This window comes from Denticeps clupeoides, chromosome 18, assembly GCF_900700375.1.
Source record: "Denticeps clupeoides chromosome 18, fDenClu1.1, whole genome shotgun sequence".
Lineage (NCBI taxonomy): Eukaryota > Metazoa > Chordata > Actinopteri > Clupeiformes > Denticipitidae > Denticeps > Denticeps clupeoides.
This window is the reverse complement of record NC_041724.1, coordinates 1,000,232-1,021,513: the sequence shown is the minus strand read 5'-3', so window position 1 is coordinate 1,021,513 and position 21,282 is coordinate 1,000,232. Positions and strand designations below refer to the sequence as shown.

General features: G+C 46.7%; 1 protein-coding gene across 5 annotated transcripts in view; it reads right to left on the bottom strand.

Annotated features, from left to right (window-relative positions):
• Positions 1 to 21,282, bottom strand: part of diaph2 (diaphanous-related formin 2) — a 324,298-nt gene that overhangs the window by 198,326 nt on the left and 104,690 nt on the right. For 4 of the 5 annotated variants that reach the window (XM_028959481.1, XM_028959484.1, XM_028959482.1 and 1 more), the window contains 7 exons: positions 20,125 to 20,237; positions 17,686 to 17,802; positions 12,532 to 12,650; positions 10,323 to 10,387; positions 9,266 to 9,370; positions 5,254 to 5,316; positions 659 to 985 (listed from right to left, as the gene is read on the bottom strand). In XM_028959481.1, the coding sequence (XP_028815314.1) occupies positions 659 to 985; positions 5,254 to 5,316; positions 9,266 to 9,370; positions 10,323 to 10,387; positions 12,532 to 12,650; positions 17,686 to 17,802; positions 20,125 to 20,237 (909 nt within the window). The remainder of the gene's footprint in view (positions 1 to 658; positions 986 to 5,253; positions 5,317 to 9,265; positions 9,371 to 10,322; positions 10,388 to 12,531; positions 12,651 to 17,685; positions 17,803 to 20,124; positions 20,238 to 21,282) is intronic. The other variant, XM_028959485.1, reaches the window with a different exon arrangement.

Below are 21,282 nucleotides of genomic sequence, written 5' to 3'. Positions count from 1 at the left end.
TCTCGCTCTCCACCCCGTCTGTGATGATTAAAGGAATTCGGCTCCCAGTCATTCCGTAAACGGCACGTAAGAGATTTAAAGGCAAGGTCGGCCGAGAGAGTTCCGAAAAGCACAAATAAATTAATCGGCTCTGAGAGTCTCGCGGGTCCCCAAGGCCGCGGGAAATTAACGGCGCCACGTGAAAAATGGGCGTGGGGGCCGGAGTGTATTTAAAATGCGGCGCGTTGTTTTTTTATTCAATTAATATCACGAGAATACGTAAGTGCAAGGACGCTTGAACTAACCAAATTGTTTACAGCGCGGCATCTTAAAAAGTGAGTGGAGGGTAGGAGCCGTGTGTCTCATGCCTGAATGGCCGCTTTAATAGGCTGAGTGTACTTACTCTTCCCCGGCTTTGGGCCGCTGATCTCCTAAAGCTTTCTTCTCCTCCACGCCCGCCTTCCTCTCGAGGTCCTTGTGAAGCGCCTCGGCGTAAATTGCCGCCTCAATTACGAAGTTTGCATGTAAATTGTTCCTGCGGACCGTGCCCCTCGCTACGCACTAACAAGGCTCGGATTTTTTTTTTTCCGGTGACGGTTTAACATGTGACGTGGTGAACGTGGGGTGAGGGGGGAGGGTGACAGGCTTGGTCGGGGCGGGTCACGTGATCGGCACTCACCTTGGTCCAATTGACTCTCTTCATGACCGAGTCGGGTTTGTAGACCTTCTTCGGTTCCAGTCCGTAAGGCAGCTTGATGATGGCCGGAGCCATGGGTGGAGGCGGAGCCCCGGGGAACGGTGGCGGCGGAGGCCCCCCCCCAGGTGGAGGCGGGGGAGGCGGGGGACCAGGCCCTCCGGCGTGGAAGGGGGGAGGAGGAGGGGGTGGCGGTGGAGGTGGACCGCCACCGGGAGGCGGCGGTGGTGGCGGTGGAGGAGGCGGTGGTGGGGCGGGCCCTCCGGGTGCGGGCGGGGGCGGGGGAACTCCTACAGCAGGTCCGGTCGCGACCTTTGACACAGACAGAGAAAAGAAAGTGAGCGAGATGACAGGCAAAAACAGAGAGAGAGAAAGAGAGATGGATGGATGGAGGAAGAAAATTCCCCGGCAACGACCTCGCCGCCCTTCACTACGCCATCAGGTGTCAATCAATGTCAGGACTCCGAGGATCAGTGCTTTTAGCACCATTACATCCATCGCCCTGTCTGAGAGCAGCGGGGCAGGCGCTGGTGCTCCACAGGGACGTCGCACACGCATGCATCGTTTAAACAGGAACTCGTGCATGTGTGCATCAAAACGACCCCCGACCCCGAGAGATTCCGAATACGACTCTGAGGAACTGTAGGATATTTGTGCATATTTACATTTACATTTACGGTATTCATCAGATGTCCTTATCCAGAGCGACTTACAATCAGTAGTTACAGGGACAGCCCCCCCCTGGACACACTCAGGGTTAAGTGTCTTGCTCAGGGACACAATGGTAGTAAGTGGGATTTGAACCTGTGTCTTCTGGTTCATAGGCAAGTGTGTTACCCACCAGCCTACATATAAACTGTATATATATATATGTAAATAAACTGTATGTATGTGTGTGTGTATGTGTGTGTGGGGGGGGACTATTAATTTATTTATTTATTTCCCCAAGAGAACATTGGCCTTGTGCCTGAGTTCACAGGAACTTTTTTCAGACTTTTCTCGCAAGATCTCCCGCATAATGAGCACCGCAGGGATGTTTTCCTTTGAGAAAGTGCCGGTGTCAAAATTAAACAAGGTGCTATCTTGGTTACACCTGACCACCGTCCAAGAAGAGTCGACCCTTTCATGTGTCCCACTAGCCTGCAGCTGAACGGCCTGCTTATCTTCACAAGTCGTTCTTCACTTTATCTTGAGTCACGAACCGCCCGCCAAACTACAGGCAACTGTGAGCAACCTGTGAGCAACGTCTTGCTTTTTTTTTCCATTTTCCCATTACAACGCATTTGGTTTAAATTTTCGCTATTTTGTCGCTGACGTAGAAAGTGGGAGGAGCTTCGGGGGGGTTAAGGAAGACGCTTTCATCCAAAGCGACTTACAGGAGGAAGACACCTGCAATTCTCGTTCGATTTCTATAGATCTTGAGTTTACAAAAACTAAGATCCCTGATAGGGCCTAACTTGTTAGCAAAGAGCATGCTCGGAGATTGTTGTGCAGTGTGTGTGTGTGCATGTGTGTGTGAGTGTTAGATTTGTCGGAAATACTTTTGGAATAAGTGGGTTTTCGACTGCTTCTTAAAGGTGGTGGTAGCCTCGGCTTGAGCAGGACCCAGCAAGCGCAACGCGTATTTATTTATTTTGCTCGCAAGAACGTCTCGCATCTTGGCCCGCAGGGACTGTTCCCAGTGCAGGCCTGAGTCGAGGTGTCGCCGGTTCACCCGCGGGTGTCTCACACTGAGAAAGTCCCCAACCTCCAGCGCGGAGAACTCCAGAGGACACACCGCGAGTGTGAAGAGACCGAGGGAGGGTCCAGCGAGGTGGCTGTTTGTGTAGCTCCCTCCCCGGCTTTTATCTCTGCCTCAACATGTAATAAATTTCCCAAGGGCGCCGCCGCTCGCCGAAGTTCGGTGGAGGGGGCCCTTCCCCTCCGTCTGTTTCTTTAAAGCGAACGCGCTCGCCTGCAGCAGATGTCCACGCGTGAAGGACGCGAAGGACAGCGGAGGTGACATGCGGCGTGGGTGTGAAGAGCCTGAACTCTGCGTGACTCCTCATCCGGATGCAGAGGCCCTCTGAAGAGCTCTCAACCTTGCACTGTGGCCTTCATGTAAAGAACATACGCTCTGCTCCTCGCGGCAGGTCGCATGCAAGTTTCCTGCCTCGATCCAGAGTCGCCATCGTAAGCAGATGTGAGTAAAACCGTTAGACGTGATTCTCGTGCAAATTGCCTCTGTAAGTTGCCGATAGGTTGAGCGTACGAACGGAACGCAGCCAGCGAATTCCGCCTCGCGCTCGCGTCCGCGGCTTCCGGCCTTTATCGTTGCGGACTGTCGCGCTGACAGTTGCAGGCGGAGGAACAAAGGCCACCGCCGCTCAGCGAGGACCCGTGACTTTGATAAGGAAAGCCAGGTCCTTTGTCGCGGAAGTTCACCTTTCCCCGTAACGGAGGGCCATTGTCGGAGCGACGGGTGAAATTGTACGCGTAACCGATAAGGCGGCCCGTCCCCCGGCAAGATGGCTCCATCGAGGGGTCCGACTGTCACAAACAGCCATTCATAATGTTTTGCGGGGCCAGAAAATATGCAAATGGTTCAATTAGAGGTCCCATTGTGGAGATGTGACGTGCCCTTTGGATGAGCGGGGGCTAATATTCCAGGTTCTCTGCGTTTTCGTGGGTTCTGTTTGTTCCTCCGGACAAAGCCGCGTGTTCAGATTACACAAAGCCGTTGACTGTCACACCCTCTGCGAACCTGCCTCTGTGCGGCCACCATGCCGGGAGGAACAGTCTTAAAAACGACATCACGATAAACTTACGGTGACGCGATGGGCGACTGTAGTGGTGGCAGTGGTGGCCTAGCGGTTAAGGAAGCGGCCCCGTAATCAGAAGGTTGTCAGTTCGAATCCCGATCCGTCAAGGTGCCACTGAGGTGCCACTGAGCAAAGCACCGTCCCCACACACTGCTCCCCGGGCGCCTGTCATGGCTGCCCACTGCTCACCAAGGGTGATGGGTTAAATGCAGAGGACAAATTTCACTGTGTGCACCGTGTGCTGTGCTGCTGTGTATTTTTTTATTTATCGCAGCATTGCAGGTTCAGTGTTACAGTGCAATGGTTGTGTCGCAACATTAAAAACCAACGTAGCTCGAGGTGTTCAGGCTCGACGTTACTGTACGGACATTTTTTTATGATATATAAAAACCATTGTTATCTTGAAGGGTAGAAAATGGCAGGACCGCAGCGCGCACATTTTGAAAATAAAACGATGGCACCTGTGCTTTGGCCTCCTCCATCCCGACGTACGTGACAGGCAGGTTGTTTATTACGGGAGGAAATTAGAGAGTTGCCGAGGTGCCACCGAAACGGGGCCCGGATCCCCTCAACACGAGACCCCGTTTCCCCGTTATTATGCGCCTGTCAATCTTCCCGTCCGCTGTGGCCCATTTTCCCTTTTAAGATTAATACAAGAGAATGGAAGCAAATTAGCTGGCAAATTAGAGCGGCATCATCCCGGCATCCAATGGCCCTCTGAGCGAGACGCCGGGCCCTCTAGCCGGCGCCACAGAATCTCAATCAGCACAGAGAGGGGATTTTGGACGGGGGGTGTGGGGGTTACGCTAACTCTGCCTATTCAGACGCCGTGATTTCTGCTGTTTTTCTCACTCCTGCATGATTCATTCACTCGCATTTCCTCGTCCCTTTTTAATTGCACATTATTATTTCAGGTTGTTATTATAGATTTATTTCTGGCATCTGAAAAAAAAAAAAAAAAAAAAAAAAAAAAAACCCAAAGGACTGGATGATGAGCGGCTGCGTGCGCCCTGATTGGCCAGCGAAGGTAACTCCGGCCGGTAAACCCAGCGCCGGTTTCATTTGAATGCTTCATTAGCATGGAGCGGCGATATGAAACATAATCCATTCTCCGAGGGGGAAAGGGCGAGGTGTACGGGTGGCGGTGCAGCGGGAGGAGAGGAGCTGGGCGGGGTCGAGCGGCATTAGGACTCATCAGGGGGAGAGAATGACTGGCAGCAGCTCTCATCGCTCAGATAATTAACTGGGGCTGTTGCACAATTAAACCCTCCCCATTTCATCTCTGATGAGCTATGGTGAAATTCAATTAGACGTTGTTTACTTCTGAGGGTTGCAACGCAGCAGTGGAATGAATGAGGAGCCCGACTCTGTCCTCGGGCACGCTGTGCAGGAGGGCCCTGACCCTTTTAGCCTCCTTAATAAGACCACCCAAACCCCTTCACGAAAAGGCCATTAGCGCAAATGTGCACAGAACGGCCCTGGAACTAATTATTGATCAGTCAGCTCTCGAATCGGTTCCTGAATCAGCAGTTAAAGAACCAGCTAGTGATTACTGTTCCCGGATCAGTCATGGAACTATCAGGTTTCTTTCCGGAATTGGTCATTGATCGTGAACGTCTGATCCTGGATCAGTTATTGATTCTGAATCAGGCTGTCGATCATTGGAAGTCAGCTCCAGGCGTGATCGTGCCCCCTGGAGCTGGCATGCAGAAAGAACAATAAAAAAAAAAAAAAGACAACGGCGTCATGCAGCACCCGAGCGTGCCAGCGCGTACCCACCTTTCCCGCAGACGCACTGATGACTTTCTGAGCCTCTGTGAGCTTGTCTCTCTCATTAGTTAACTGGACGGGTGAGAAAGACAGACAGAGAAAGGCAGGCATAGACACATGTGGGTTAGCTACACACAGGGCTGTAGTCAAGAGCGCATTTCAAGACCAACGCCATCCACAACTCCTCCAAACACGAATATTTAAACATAAAACTTTTTTTACAACAATTGCAGGTTGTAATTAAAATGGGCAGTTAATAAAATTGATTTTAAGAGGAATTAAGAGGATTTTTTTTATCAAAAGTTTGGGGCTTTTGGCCTTAAACTGCGATCTCGATTACGATCCAACTAGGCAAAAAGAGAAGAACAATGACTTGAACGACCTGAAAATCTAAATAAAGGAGATGAGTCGTGAGAAGAAATTAGTTCTAAATAAAAAGCAGGAACTACGGGATAGTAAGAAGGAAAGAGATGACAGAAGCCACGATGACATCTGCATGGAATTATAATGCACTTACGTTACATTAAGCTAATCAGCATAATGCCGGAATACGTACAAGTAAATTGCTGTGGCCTTAAAATTAGACGTTCTGTGACATTCTCTAAGTGGAACCTTGAGAAGTAACAGGGTTTTTAATTCATTTATTTACTGACTACCAGCAGCATGCAACCATATGTTTTAATATGTCGCACATAGCGATCCGTACCAGCGCTCTGTCAGCTACATGCCGTATCAGTCATTTGCCACGCAGAATTAAAACAGCACTTCGTTGAAACTATAATTACATTTGTAGCTCGGGGCAGGTGCTTCTTATCGTTCGGTTATTTGTTGAATTATTTATATTTTCTTGTTCATGCTGCAAATATTCATTACACTAAAGTTTTACCAAAAAAAAAAAAAACCTCTCACATGAAAGGAAATAATGCCAAAAAAAAAGAAGAAGAATGCCGCTCGTATGACAGCAGAGTCGATGGCGTCGCTTTGAACCCCAAGCAGCTTCCCTTCCCTGTTTCAGATCACCGTGTTCTTTCATGTTGTTAGAAATTGTCTTGTTGAATTCACAGCACTTAGATACTTGACAACCTTTACTTTATTCCGAACACACACGTTGGAGCGAAACACTGTTTTCTCTTTCATTTTAAATTAAATGACCTTCTTAAAGGAACTGCTAGAATGAGGGGGGAAAAAATAAGCCGCTGAAATAAGAAAAGAGAAAATTGGGGAGAAAAAAAAAAAAAAAAAAAAAAGAGTCCGTATGAAGGTACCGCACCACAGTATACCTGATCATGGGCTGAGGAAGATTAAATATTTAAAACAAGTAATGGAAAAAGAGACGGGGTGCCCGTCCTGAATCTGTACTCATACGGGAACTGGAGGGGTTTCCTTAAACTTTAATACCTACAGCAGAGGACATTTTCTTTTATGTTCTTCTAGCTCGTGTATGGAGGTCAAGCCAGATCCTGCTCAAAAGCAGAAAAGAGCCGTGCGCCTCTGACAAGGATCTACAACAAAATTGTAAAAAGTAAATAATACAAAAAAAGTTATTCATTTAATATTGAGATCAGTTAGTAATTAGAGCGTGAAAAAGTCCATTTTAATTTATTTATTACTTTTTTTTTATATTGGCAGTGGTTTGCTTTCGGGAAGTTAATTTAGGGGCCACATTGATAACACACCCTGATAACAAGTCTGTCCATCGATAATCGATTTGCACGTTTAGGCACAAGATCACAGACAAGGAAGTGAAATAATGGAGGCGTGTCACATGGAGGCGACTCTCGGGGGGATTCAGGCCATTGCTGCTTGGTGGGCCGCCTCCCCGAAGACAAGCCATGGCAACAGGGACCATGGCGACGGCCACAGCGGTTCCAGAGTTCGAGTCACCAGAAGGCTAAACAGTGGTGGCAGCGGTTCAGTGGCAGTGTGAAGGCTTCTAAACAGTGGGGCAGGGGTGGCCTAGCGGTTAAGGAAGTGGCCCCGTAATCAGAAGGTTGCCGGTTCGAATCCCGGTCCACCAAGATGTGCCGCTGATGAAGGTCCCGTCCTCACACACTGTGAAGCTCCACAGTGTGGGCGCCTGTCATGGCTGCCCACTGCCCACCGAGGGTGACGGGACAAATGCAGAGGACAAATTTCACTGTGTGCACCGTATCACAAGTGACAATCACTGGCGTGGAGGGCAGGGGAAGTAGCGGACGACTTCTCGCCACTGCGATTCTTCATTGCGCTTTTTGTCGTTGTTTACACACAAACGCACCGCCGATTGGATCAGAGGGGATAATTTAACAAGCGCAAAAACAAAAGGAGCGTTTCGCTACGACGGCGAAGTGCGGCGAGACGCTCTCATTAAATCCCTCCAGTTTGGCAGGCAGGGCGAAGAGCGCGGGCTTTCATTTCCCCCCTCGCCGAAACGTGCCGTCTCCGCCGCATCAACACAACTCGCTCTTCATATCCCGTCAAACTGCAGACGCGCCGCGGCGGCTCGGATGAAAAAGGGGGGAGAAAAAAAGAGAAAAAGACCAAAAACTGAGCGTCTGTACTTTGCCACTCGAGTGTGGGGCTCCTCTCATGTCTGAACGACGCCACTAAATTGCGTGTTAAAGGTAAATCAGCGAACGGCGTCATTAAAAGCGGCGCTTCGCTTCAGGAGAGCACGTTCAGGAGGAACCGCCGCGCAAACTGTCAGGACGTCACTTAATTACGGGAAACATGCTGCATTATGCATGCGGAGGTCCACAGGCCGAGGTACGACTTCAGCGGACGCTCTCCCTGCGCCAGAACGCCTCTCCATCTCAAGCCCGACGATGGTGTGGAGCTTCACGCACGTGCATGGTGAGAGGCAGACATCTCGTACGCTGATGAGGCCTCGTCGCAAGAACCCTGAGACAGGTGCAGACGTGTTCAAGTCACTTTGGTACCCCTTGTCCCCTTAGGGTCAAGGGATGGTGATATTTCTCTATTGGAGTCTTCCAGGATGATGATGGATGGCTGCAGAACTACGAGGCATCTTGGAGAAGGTGTTCACGTTGGCTTAACCTTTTGTACAGGCATCCATCCGAGTCTCACGTCTCTGTCACTTCTCCCCAATGAGTCCACGGTGGAGAACGGAGTGGATTGGTGGAAGCTGTGGTAGAGGGGATTTGGGTTTTGGAAGATTTGGCCCCGTTGCTTGGGCGCAGAAGTGCATTTGGTGGAGAAACGCTCCAGTCCTCCAGACGCTCCTGGCCCGCTCATTTGGTAAATAGGCGAGAATGAATGGCGCACGGCGGCTGCCAGAGCGCCTAATGATAGCCACTCGTCTTCGTACAGGAAAAGCGCTGCCAAGTGGCGAGTGGCGCGACCCACAGGTGCATAGGAGATGGCGGCGAGAGGTGGAAGGTGGAGGAGGAGACAAAGTGCAGGCATCTGCAACCGCGATAGATTTGGTTTCTGGAAAAAACAATCTCCGCAACGGACGCCGGGCCATCTTTCAATGGTGGTTTTTATTAAATTCCGTAAGCAGGAAAGCAAACTACTCTTTTGTCCCTAGGCAGCACTAAAGTGTTTCGAATTGGGTTAAGGAGGAAATAGCAGTTATTTTCTGCGCTTAGGTTGGAGGGTTTCGGCAGGAAAGTAACGACGGGCGCCGAAACGCAATCCCTCTTTGTGATGATACAATGATAGGAAAAGCCCTGCGATCGAGCAATTCGCAAATATCCAATACGACTATTTAGGGTTGGGGGGATTGGACCTTTATTGAATCAGGCCGTCCCACAAGTCTGGAGAAAGACCCACTTAGAGCGGTCTTGGGTTCACGGTAAAAGATAAAAAGGTTTCAATTTGACCAAATTAGCAAGGTCTTTCATCCGGAGCCCGTCTGACCGCCCGAGCCAAAGTAGCGATGGTTTTTTTAGCCGTTTATGGGAATATGCTTCCAGCAGATCAGCAGACACTTTTTACAACAAGGGTGTGGGGCTGCCATTCGAGGACAAGCAGGGCTTCAGGAGGGGAGTTGTGGTGGAGGTGAGAGCGGTGGTGTTACCTGGGCCTGCAGGGTGCTGATCTGCACCTGGAGCTCTTTGATTTTCTCCTCCTGCTTCTGCAGCTCCGCCTGCGCCTCCTGCCGAGCGCTGAACTCTTCATCGAACTGAGGACAGCGGCCACCACACACACACACACACACACACACACACACACACACACGCAACAAAAGACAAACATGAACACACAGGCTGAGCATCAGAGGTCTCTCCACAGGGGCAGCCAAATGCAGGACATATCAGCACACACCATCTTGGCTCCTCACACCTCGCCTATTTATACTCCAGCTCTGCTGGGTCCCTCGGCCACGGCTGACTGGTCTAACCTTTGAGAAAGGCGACCGGCCGAAGTTTTCACCTGGCCGGCATGGGAGCCGCCGCCGGTTTCTACTGAAGATTATCACCGCTGCCAACATGTCCTGACATTTGGCTCGGCGGTGAAAATGGGAGACTAGGTACAGTCGCAGACTCAGGAATCAGCTCGTCCAAACACTCGCAAGAGGCGAGTAAAGACCCGCAGGGAACTGGGAGCTACTCCTGAGACTTAAAGAAATCTTTGAAGACGCCCTGTACAGCTAATCGAGTTCTTCTGTATTGTGTGGTCGAGCTGAAGTGTTAATCTCCAAAGGTTAAAACAAAAAGGCCTCAAAGATGTCTCAACATAAAAAAAAAAAGGCGTTTAGAGAGAGGCATCAAAGATAATATGCTGTCCACATCGTGAGCAAGGTCTGGTGTTTATTGCTGTTTTTTAAGAAATGTCCCTGATCAATTGTGGTGGGGAAAAAACTACGGGAAAAGAGGAATAAAAAGCCCCAAAAGACAGAGAGCAATGGGCTGGAAGAGTAAACGGTTTTGAAACGGTGTCTCTACATATTTTAAGCTCGAGCACCGGAGCATCGCCATCGATCAGCCCACTACTGATACAGATCATGTAGCTCGGCTGCCAGTTATTGATCAGGGCAGGGCAATCAATGGGCAGTCTGAGAAGTGCGGGGGGAAAGTTTGGTGGCAGGAGCGCGGCGGCATACCAATGGAGGAGTCCGGTGATGAATGGCTCACCTTTTTCGAGAACTCGCCAGCCTTCTGCTCGCTCTCCTCCACTCTTGCTTTGTCCACGCACTGGTCTGTGAGGGACAAACACACACACTGAGAATCACTCATAAGCAGAATTGAAGTCACTTTGTAGCCCATAAAATGTTGTAAAAAATGCACAATAAAGAAGAGGAACTATGTTAAATTATAGTAAATATGATTTACTATAATTTATAGTTTGCTTATTTTAAATGAATGTGTCCGTTTATTTTACTTTGAAGGCTGCTTAACTGTACAATTTCCATTCTGTTTTACTCTAGTACTGACCAAATATAATCTTGCAAAAAACTGTATTGTGTGTGAAATTCAGGCATTTTATCAGTGTAAGAAAAATGGGAACGTAGTAGAATAACCATTGCCTGAAAATGATTCTCCCTACAAAAAAAAAAAAAAAAAGTCACATGCGATATAAATCAATGATTGATGAAGATCAATATTGCCACTTTAACCGAGGAAGTAAAATTTCATACATTTATGCTCAATCTCACGGTTGGAGACTTCTTCTTCAGCACCTACAGCTCTCCGAATAATCCGCTCAGCGGGTTTCAGAAGTGAAGGTGTGAACAGAGACACCACAACATTTTGCTTTAGACTCATTAAGAGCAAAGTGAGAAGTGCTAAAAATAAAATTAAAAAAAAATTGAGGTATGTTTTGTCTTTTTTTTTTGGCAGGTATCTCCAAAAACTTTTAATGAGCCTTTGTTGGCAACTTGCAGAACTGTTGATGGCACATAAGAAAGTGAAACCATCGAACTGCAAATTTAATTCCAAAAGTATATATATATATTTTTTTTTTTACAGTAATTCATCTCAAAAACAAGCAACCCCCGTCCAGAGTAAATAGTTGTCCTCCGAGGACCTGACGTCTCCTGACGCGAGGACCGTGGCCATCTCTCTGTACCCACAATGCATTGTTTGTGCGCGATTACTCTACATCATCCCGCTCGTCAGGTGCGTGCAGGTGTTTGTAGGGAAGATCTCCAGGGACGCAGAGGAAGATAATGAGACCACTGCAGGGCACGGCAACATTTTTAGCACAACAGTGGCGTGTTGTACGTGGCTAAACTGAGACATACGATGTGCTTCATCCAGCCCTATTAAGGAGATGAATCAGTCACATCCCAAACACGACATTCCATCGACTATAATGTGGGGAAATAATGCATTCTTTGATCTTTCGGTATAGTAGAGATTGTATCTAATGCTTTCGTGACTTTTACAAAGACAAATGTGAATGATTTTTTTTTTTACAAGGTAAGCATGTTCTTGCACAAAAACAAGCAAGTGGATGAAAAAAAAGCCCCTTCTATTGTTTGTTTGCTTGTTTCCTTTGGTTGAAATAAAATTCAGTCTGGCCTGCAGGCTTCATTAAAATATGTTGAGAAAAGAAGACATCACAAGCCGAGTGACTTTTTTCATTTTGGAAACCAACGTTCCTCAGGCTACGCGGTTCGTTTAAAGTATAATAGACGAGAGGAGTGATGCCGCGGCACGCTGGTACTGGTATGGTGGCACAAGGTCATAAACATATATTTATTATATCTTCAATGGTACATATCTGGTCCAGCTGCTCCTGAGCAACATCATTCAGCATCAGCAACATGAACGATGTAAAGAATGTAGAAAACTGAAACATTTATCTTAATATTATGAGATATTGCGATTTCCACAATTCCTTTCAGCCAATCACAAAGCCGATTGTACTGACTATAGCATAATGTACGAAAAAAAAAAATCATAACCCTAGTGATGACCATCTAGAGAACGAAGAGGGGTGAAATAGCTTTGGACGAGCCATGAGTGAATTTAAATCTATATTTCAAAATGTCAGCGGAAGCGGCTCTGCTGTTGGCATCATTCACCTACACATACAGCATCTCAGCAGCAGGTAAAGGTCAACATCAATCACACCTTAGATCATATCAGCCATTTATGGGGTTATATGTTTTATTGAGTTATCCTGTTCAAATATTTATCCATACAATGGTCTCCTGAACTTGTACGATTCTTCACCAGCATTAATCGAAAATCATTTAGCCCTAAGTGATACAAAATTCCTTCATTTAGTTCTGAATATTACTTATCCTGGAAAATGTATTACACACAGCCACAGAAGGACATGAAGCATGAAGCCCGGAGAAAAGGCAGAAGACATAACTAATACCGAGGGACGTACCGACAAGGTGCGTGAAGTCCACATCCAGCCGCTCCCTGTAGGCAAAGTCAGGGTCCATCCCACTGCGATGCAGCACCACCTGTCCCACGCATTCCTCAATCACTTTGTAATACTGGGGCCTGAAAAGGTGTAGCAGGATTAGGACAGGAAATCAAAAAATGTTGGTGTTGGTAGTGGGTGTGGTCATGTTCACTGGAATTAAAGCACCTGATAACCTGCGTGTTGGTGTTGGTAGTGGGCGTGGTCATGTTCACTGGAATTAAAGCACCTGATAACCTGCATGTTGGTGTTGGTAGTGGGCGTGGTCACGTTCACTGGAATTAAAGCACCTGATAACCTGCATGTTGGTGTTGGTAGTGGGCGTGCCCCATGCAGGAAATATTTTTAAATTGCATTATTAAATGCATCCAAACTATTTTTATTTGAGTTTATGTATTTATGTATTTCCAAAATAAAAGTTAAGTTTGTAGCTCATTCAAGGTGAACCAATCAACCTTCATATTTTTGGCCAATTACCAGCCATCTTTAGGCAAATCTAAGATGATTATTTAGCATAGTGTAGAGCACAATGGCAAGGAAAGCCTGGCAATGCCACAAAAGGATGAGGCAACCAGTCGCCACCTGGCTGCTTGGAAAAGAGTCCTGGGACGCCTCGCCACCGCCGCCGCTTGGCATCTGACCTTTTCCAAGTTACATTATCAACTTTAATTGCAAGTGACATTTAGCAAATACAATGTCAACTTAAGCCAAGCTCCACAGTGGCAAATAATTATGTTCCAAGCATGACCTTGAATGTCTGAAGCAGATATGCAATTCTCCCCAGCAGAAATGCGTCGTCGCCTCGCCTCGCCCCGTCCCCCCCGAGCAAACGGGAGCCGCATTTTAATGACCGGGCCGCATCCTGAAAAGCTTCACCTCCGGTACTGAATAATTTTAACCGATTAATTCCCTGAGATTTCTATTCCCCGCCCGGCAGATTTCTGCAGGTTACGAGGGAGTTTCTCGCAGCACCATTTCGCTAATTGACTTGATTGGGACGAGCCTCTGTCAGGAAAAGGATCAGCCGTGGCCCGGGGCTGAAACCTACACAGTTATTCGTTTTGATGTAGTCTGAAACGTTCTCCTTTTCCGTTGTGCAGCAGGTGGATCTCCTTAGATTTTGTGATTGAGTATTCACATCACAAACTGAATAAAGGGAAAAAAAAAAAAAAACGTTAAAAAGAAGTGGAGAGGAAATAAAAGACAAAAGCCCACCGCCGAACCAGGATTCACAACTAAACTGTCAAACGTCACCCCGTGTCAAACGAAATCCATTTGCTGGTCGTAGGGGAAAAAACGGTAAGGAGTACGGGGGAATCAATTTGCTAATTAATTGTGATTAATTGTGATTCATTCGTAAGACTAGAGTTGGCTTTTAAAGCAATTACAGAGTTACATACAATGTAATTACATAAAATGTGACACTGTTGTGCCATGCTTGTTCATGAATTGAAAGAAAGCCGGAAACTAAAGAAAGCCCTAAACCTCCATCCTACAAATCAATGAACAAAGAGACATTACAAAAAGAGTAATTGCATCCATTTCAATGAGTTATTAAAACTCTGCATAAATATGAGGAAAATAAATTCCCACTCGATAGCAGTGTGGCAGGGAAAACATTATTCTGCATTTCATACGGTTTTTCGAATCAACATATTTGTGTTGAGAAGGAACATGTTGGTATTTTTTTTCATTTAATAATACATTTTGAGTTATTAAGCCATTGAAAGACATTAAGATTGATAGCACTTGGGTGAAATTCCACAGAACCTCCTGGACTGGCAACTGTCAATGAAAATTGACCAGAGGAGGACAGGTTCCTCATCTCCAGGCTTTGCTCCATGCTACCGCTGCCTTGGTATCCAGTAATGCGAGGAGAATTTGTTACTGGACCCTCAGACTCAAACCAAGTTGTACCACGGCATCGAGGTCCATCAGAGACCATGCGATTCAAAAAAGAGCGGGTTCTTGGTGGAATTCTGCACTCATTACGAACCACATCCTCCCCACTGGCTAATCAGAGTCGGTTTAGCCTTCATCCTTATTTCGTAACGTCTACTCAGTAGCTTTCGGAGGGTGTACTCTGGCCTACATCTGCAGGGCTGTCGACTTGCGTTTGGTTGGCAGGCTGAATTTTATATTTCCATGCTCTCACTTGATCTTCGTGTGCACGAAGTGTTTTCGCAAACCCAGAGGGAAATCAATAGGAGACCTAAATTAGGAGGCAGAGGAGCACGCCGACGCCGGATTCGCCGCGCTCTAATTCTGCGGCGGGGCCTCTGTGTACAGCCTCGTGCTATTCAGCGATACGGCGCGCGTGGCGGCGCGGCACACAAGCGCCGGATCATAACACGGCGCCGGGGAAGATAAGCGAATCAAAGGTTGTTCAAAGTCCTCGCTTATTTATTTATTTACAATCGAATTCAGCGAAGATGGCGCCGGCGCGGTGGGAGGGCATTCATGTGTTCCAAATAAATTAATTGCTCTGAGCGGGGCGGCATGATGAGCCCGGCAGACCGGCACTATTGTGGTGCATTTCATTTTCAAGAGAATACTCCAGAAGCGGGGCAGAGAGGATATTAAGGCCTAAATGAGTGGAGGGCTGAAATCTCACTCGCCGTAATTAGAAAGGGGAGTGAGCTTCTATTTGTTTCTTTATATGTGTTATTATTATTATTATCATTACTGATGATTCTCAGTAATAAACTTCTTTTATTGGGAGAGATGATTCTTCCGAGTTTATAGCTCGGGGACCGTCAAGGCCTCCGTGATAATAACTTTTACGAAGAGCTCCATATTTGCGTGGATGCAGAAATCCCATCAATTTTGGGATGCTCGAGCAGTTCCGGTGTTCCGGGAGTGGCGGTAAAGCCCGGTGCTGACTGCATCGGTATCTCCATAAGCCGCCCTGTTTCCACTGTTTTCCTCCAGATAACTGGGGTAGGGTTCGGGACTGACCCAGAACTGTCACGGCGCCCACCAAAGAAAGCAGCACGCGGCCCCTCATGCCGGCACGTCACTCTGGATGCCGGTTTTCTGAGAATTTCAGGACACCAACCCCTTGCTTTTCGAGACAAAGTCGGCGTTCTTTTCAAACGCCGACATAAGCATGCATGCTCGTACGTAGGCTTTGATCAGGAGAAAAGAACCTGCCCCTATCGACAAGTGTCCGCTCTTCCCTCGAAAAAAGAACCTTACTTCCCCTTGACATCCCTGTGGCGATCTGGCCATCAAAGCAGCCTGTCGTCTTAAGGGCGCCCTTTAATCTTAAATTATAGACAAATTGCTTCCCCGCCAACCCATTTAATCCAGCACATAAAACTATTTCCTCGCTTCAAAGGAAACAAACTGATCTGCCTAATGAATTCGGGGGATCGAATGTATAGACGACCCAGCTGGCTGTCATGTTTACATCTACATCACCGGCAAGATCAAAGCGTGCCATTTCTATTGATACAAATACCCCACACAGATCACTATACTACAACATTTTGACCAGCTCCTCTTACCACAGAAAGAAGCCATGGGCTCCACTAGACCTCTGAAGGTATCTGCTGTGGTACCAATACCATCATTAGTGGACCCTGTATGTTGTGGCGCTCAATGCACATGTGCCCAAATGGTCCATTTTTTTCGCAGTGTGGCAGGGTGCATTAACCTGCCCCATCGCAACACTTTCCAGCACTGCTGGTTCATCACTTTTACATCTTCGGACCACTTTTGGTAGGTCCTGACCACTGCAGATTCGGAGATGCTATGACACAGGCTGCCAAATGTATGCCACCAACTGCCAGGTGCCAGGGTAGGCACTTAATCAATATAATGCATATAACTCTCAGTGGTCACAATGCTATAGCCGATCAGTGGATATTTTAATTGGTATTACATTAATATAATATTGTCATCATTTTTAATACAGTTACGCAATTGTATAGTTTCACATTATTTTAATTTTTTTTATTTTTCAGATGTGAGACTCTGAGACAGAAAACCGAACAGAAGAGAAATTTTATATATAAAAAAATATATATATATACACACACACATACATACACACACACGTGTTCATTCATAGTTTTGAAGGCTTCAGTGAGAATCTACCAATGTAAATGGTCATGAAAATAAAGAAAACACATTGAATGAGAAGGTGTGTTCAGACCAAACTTTTGGCCTGTACTGTATGTATGTGTATAAATATATATATATAAACTCCTCATAGGGCAAATTTTTCTTCTGTTCATACACCCACACACACACACTTTTCCCCCAGTATCTCACTCCCTCCAACAAGTCCCGAGATCCATTATTCATAAACCAAAGTGAGGAGAAACTTGTCTATGGTAAACTCCTCTTTTTTATCTCCCCTGTCCCCCTCATCTGCTGCTCTTTTAAAAAAAAATATTTTATCCCGGCAGAAACGTCTGACACAGCAGGGAATTGATCACTGTCACCGCTTTCCAGTGTGGCCGGGCTTCGCTCCTGCTTCTGACTGACACCTCTGCACCGGCAGGCAGGACACCGGGCAGGTCGGTCGTTTGAATAATTACTTAATCGCTCAGAATAAAGAATAGCATTTCAATTCACGGTCAGCATTGCCACTTTGATTCATTGTTTTTTTTTTTTTTTTTTTCCCCCAAGGGGTTTTTTGTCTTCTTCGTCTTCTTCTTGTTCATTAGGGTCAGTGTCCGGTGGTTGGTCATTGTGGACCTCAAGTGTCAGGCACGCTTAGGTCACTACGAACAGAGGCTTAACACTGAGCTTTGGGTCACAATGATGGTTTGTTCGCAATAAATATTGGAATTGATGCCTTTTTCAAGCAATCAATTGCACAAAATAATAATGATAATATGATCACTGATATAAATGTCATAAAAGGCAAAAAATACACTTTTTTTCATGTGTGAACATGAAAGTAAAGTAAAAACATTGCCTCCTCCTGGTCTCCAAGCTACATGGAACATTAATGTGCCTGATTTTAATAAATCAATGCCTCAAAAGTATATCAATAAAATAATACGGTGATCAATAAAGCACCGGCCCTCATATTTTAACGGCAGTTTGTCATGCTCATAGTGATTTGTGGATTTGTGGTGTGATGATGATGATGAATCTCACCGGATGTAGTAGTCATTTCTGATGAGCATCAGATGCTGGAGGATGGACAGTAAATACGGCTCTGACCCTGTGTCCTTCACCATGTTGGACAGGAGGTGGTAAACTTCGTTCACATCGGTGCAGGGTGCGGTTAAGGAAGACGTGCAACGTGCTGAAACGATGCCTCCATCACGACAGCAGTAACCAGAATAAAAGCAGCGTTCTATTTAGCAGATGAAACGCTTGTACATTTTAAGATGCTTTAAACAGCCAAGTAAAGCAGCATCAGGACACCGATATGTAAATAGAGGCCGTACTTTAAAGCACAAACTGACATTGCGGAGGCCTTGTGCTATATTTCGGCATCATTAATGATCGGCTTAAAACTGGAAATGTGGAGCGCGGTATCTCAGGGACCCCCCGCTACGAGCAGGAGAGTAATCTTATGTACTTAATCTCATCATCTGAGACTTTCCAACCATCCCACTTCTGTCAGGGTGGAGAAAATGAAGCCCCCCATGATTCCTGACCCAAGAGAAAAGAGAGAGAGAGAGAGAGAGAGAGACTCATATTGAGTTCGTTTAAGCTACTGGTTAAAAATATATCACAAGCAATGAACTCCATGCACATCCAACATGAATGACAATTCTGTTGGTTTGATTTTTTTCTTACTCTTAGAACCCAGCACTGAACCAGCCATGACTGATTAATGGATGGGTACGAATTAGGACTTGGTTTTCGCTGTGACAATCCCATCTCACTTTATTGATTTTAGTCCTCAAACATTTCTATTGACTTTTAGTGCATCGCTACATCCCTGGTAGAAACTCTGCCCATGTCACATGTCACTACGTCTGCAATGACAATTTTCCAAAGGATTCTCAAATTTAAATTAGAAATCGGTTTTCTCACCATGGTTCTCAGTCTTGGTAATGTCCATTTGGAATACAACATATTCAACTTTACATAGAGTACCAGTCAAAAGTTTGGACAGACCTATTCATGTATGCAGTTTTAAAATTATAGAAAAAAAACTGAAGACGCAGAACCATGAAACAACACGCGTGAGGTTATTTAAGAAACCAAAAAAAATAAGTTCAAAAAGTCCAAATCAGGGAGGTGTTTTCTGTGATGGCAGCATCTCACACTCTTGTCTTCTCTCCACCACCTTTCTGGACGGTTTATACTGAACACTTTCTTATCATTCGCTCACGTTAATGAGCATCTCATCGGGCGGCTGACGATGAAGACAATAGTGAACAAAGCCGCCGTAAAGCCGATGCATCAAACATACTTCACTTTCTCTTCATACAACCAATATGAAATATGCTTCTTGCATCGGATTCTTTAAAATGGCTCCATCTTAGTCTCCATAACGGCCACAGAATCGGGGCGTCCAGACTTTTGACTGGTAGTGTATATAAAAACTAATTTTGATAGCAGTAGCTGCTGAATTTGGTGTTTTTTCGCCCAGTTCAGGACACCAGTCACTTGCCAGATGAATAAAGAAATGAAAAAGTTTAGCATTAAGCAAGAGGCAGTTCTACGTTAGGGAAACGTTTTTTTGGGTTTATGGTCTGTGAGGTACCAAGGGGTCAATCAATCAGAGAACCTAAAAAAAAACCTGACTCATTAATATTCATGTGCAGCCAGAAGTCCCCCAGTGCCAGAACCAAATCCGAGACCACCTCTGGCCATTAATATTCATGAGGAGAAGACAGTGAGGTTAGTAGCCAGGGGTTGAGAGAGAGAGAGAGAGAGAGAGAGAGAGCATTATGCACACCTCTCACTGATCAATACCAAATTGTCCTTGGAAATAAACGTTGCCCCTCGCATTTCGGAAGCTGTTCAGCCGAATCATTAGGCCAGGTGGGGATTTTTCTGCTCTTTCCTCCATTTGAGGAGCTTCTTTGGTTGTCACTCTGCAGAGCTCGAGGGTACACACACACACACACACACATACACACACACTGCTCACCGGGGCTCCAGCAGGCAAAGGTTAGTGAAGTGAACATCTGTGTGTTGCTGTGAGAACTTGCTGGTCCGTGCTCGTCCTGTCAGGACCAAGGTATCTACAAGTCCTCCAGGCAGACCCATGAATTATTAACGCAGGTGGCCATGTTCTCTCAGCCCAGACCAGACCAGACTTCCAAACTTCCATGACTGCTAACAGGCACTCACGATCAATATACATATTGCCACAGACTGGCATTTGTGTAGGATTAAGGTCGGATCATGGTGGGAATGCTGGGATACGTGTGTGGTGATTAGCTGACGTACTGAGGACCAGGAACCTCGGGCTTGTTTACCAGGGTCTGGACCTCTTGACTGGAAAAAAAAAAAACAGGATTCTCAAATCCCATCCAAATGAACTCGGGCTCTTGACTTCGGCTTGGATAAGCTTAGTTCGACGAAAGCAACTCCCTCAGCAGCACCGGCGTTAAGACCGGAAAAGGATATTCCATCTCGGCGCGGATGTCGTCGAGGCGGTGGGACAGCTCAATGGTGTCCTCCTCCTTATTTTCATTGAAGACTTTCAGCTGGATGTCGAGCTCCTCCGTCTCCTTCAGCTCCTGCGATCCGCAAAAAAAACAACAACGGAGTCAATCCATCCATGCGGCAGATAATGGCGGATTTCGGCATGCAGCGCCTCGCAGAAATCTCGTTCTATACCGTCCCCAGCTCAATTTCGTCAACATTGCTTTTCTTGCTCTCTTGGAATGGTACCCCTGAGTGTCCGTGGCTCCATTCTCTGCCAGCCTTGGCAGCCGCCACGACTTCAATACGAATCGCAGATGATGCGCTTTACCGGGCGGAGGCAAAAGCCAAAATGTAACCCAGTTTTCAGGAGCTATCCATCAGCCCCGCGGCTCCCCGGGCGCACCATCTGTCTCAGGTAGGGCCAGACATGGCACCCGTGCCACGGCAGCCGTAAAGAAATGGCCTTAACAACTGTGTACGATGCATTAGCATTTTTGGGGAAAAACGCGCTTGGAAAGAAACAAAGCATTAATCACAATTACAGGGCAAGTTGCAGGACGCATTTTTCATAGGCGGCCTCGCAACGCAGCTGTACACGAGGTGCCGAGGCGGAGATAATTATAATGATAGCTGCAATAATAGGAGCAAAAGTCACCATGACTGATTAACAAGCAGGACGTGCCCTCGCAAATGAGACCTGAGCGATGGAGGAGGCCAGCGGTTCCTTGTAACGCTGACACACTCGGGCTGATTGATAAGGAGGAGAGTTGAGATCCACTCAGGCGCCTCTCGTCAAAGTCTGTCAGCCCCAGACGGAGCTAGAGCTGTAATCGGGCCTAAAAAGTTAGGCCCGGCCCGGCCTGACATGTATGGCTTTTATAAAAAGCCCGACTTTCTACTTGAAAGGGAAAGGACAGGATCGAGTTTGCAGCAATCGCCAGAGGATGGCCTCCATTTCACCTCCTCAGCATCCATTTTCGCGTCTCTTTCACAATTAAAACACCTGACGACCGTGGCTGACAATTGCAAATCCAAATAACCTTTCACAAAATAAATTTATAACAGGACACAAAGGGAATATACAAAAAGGAGAGGTACTGTTGAGCGGACGTTTGTGTGAGCTCCACCCGACCTGAC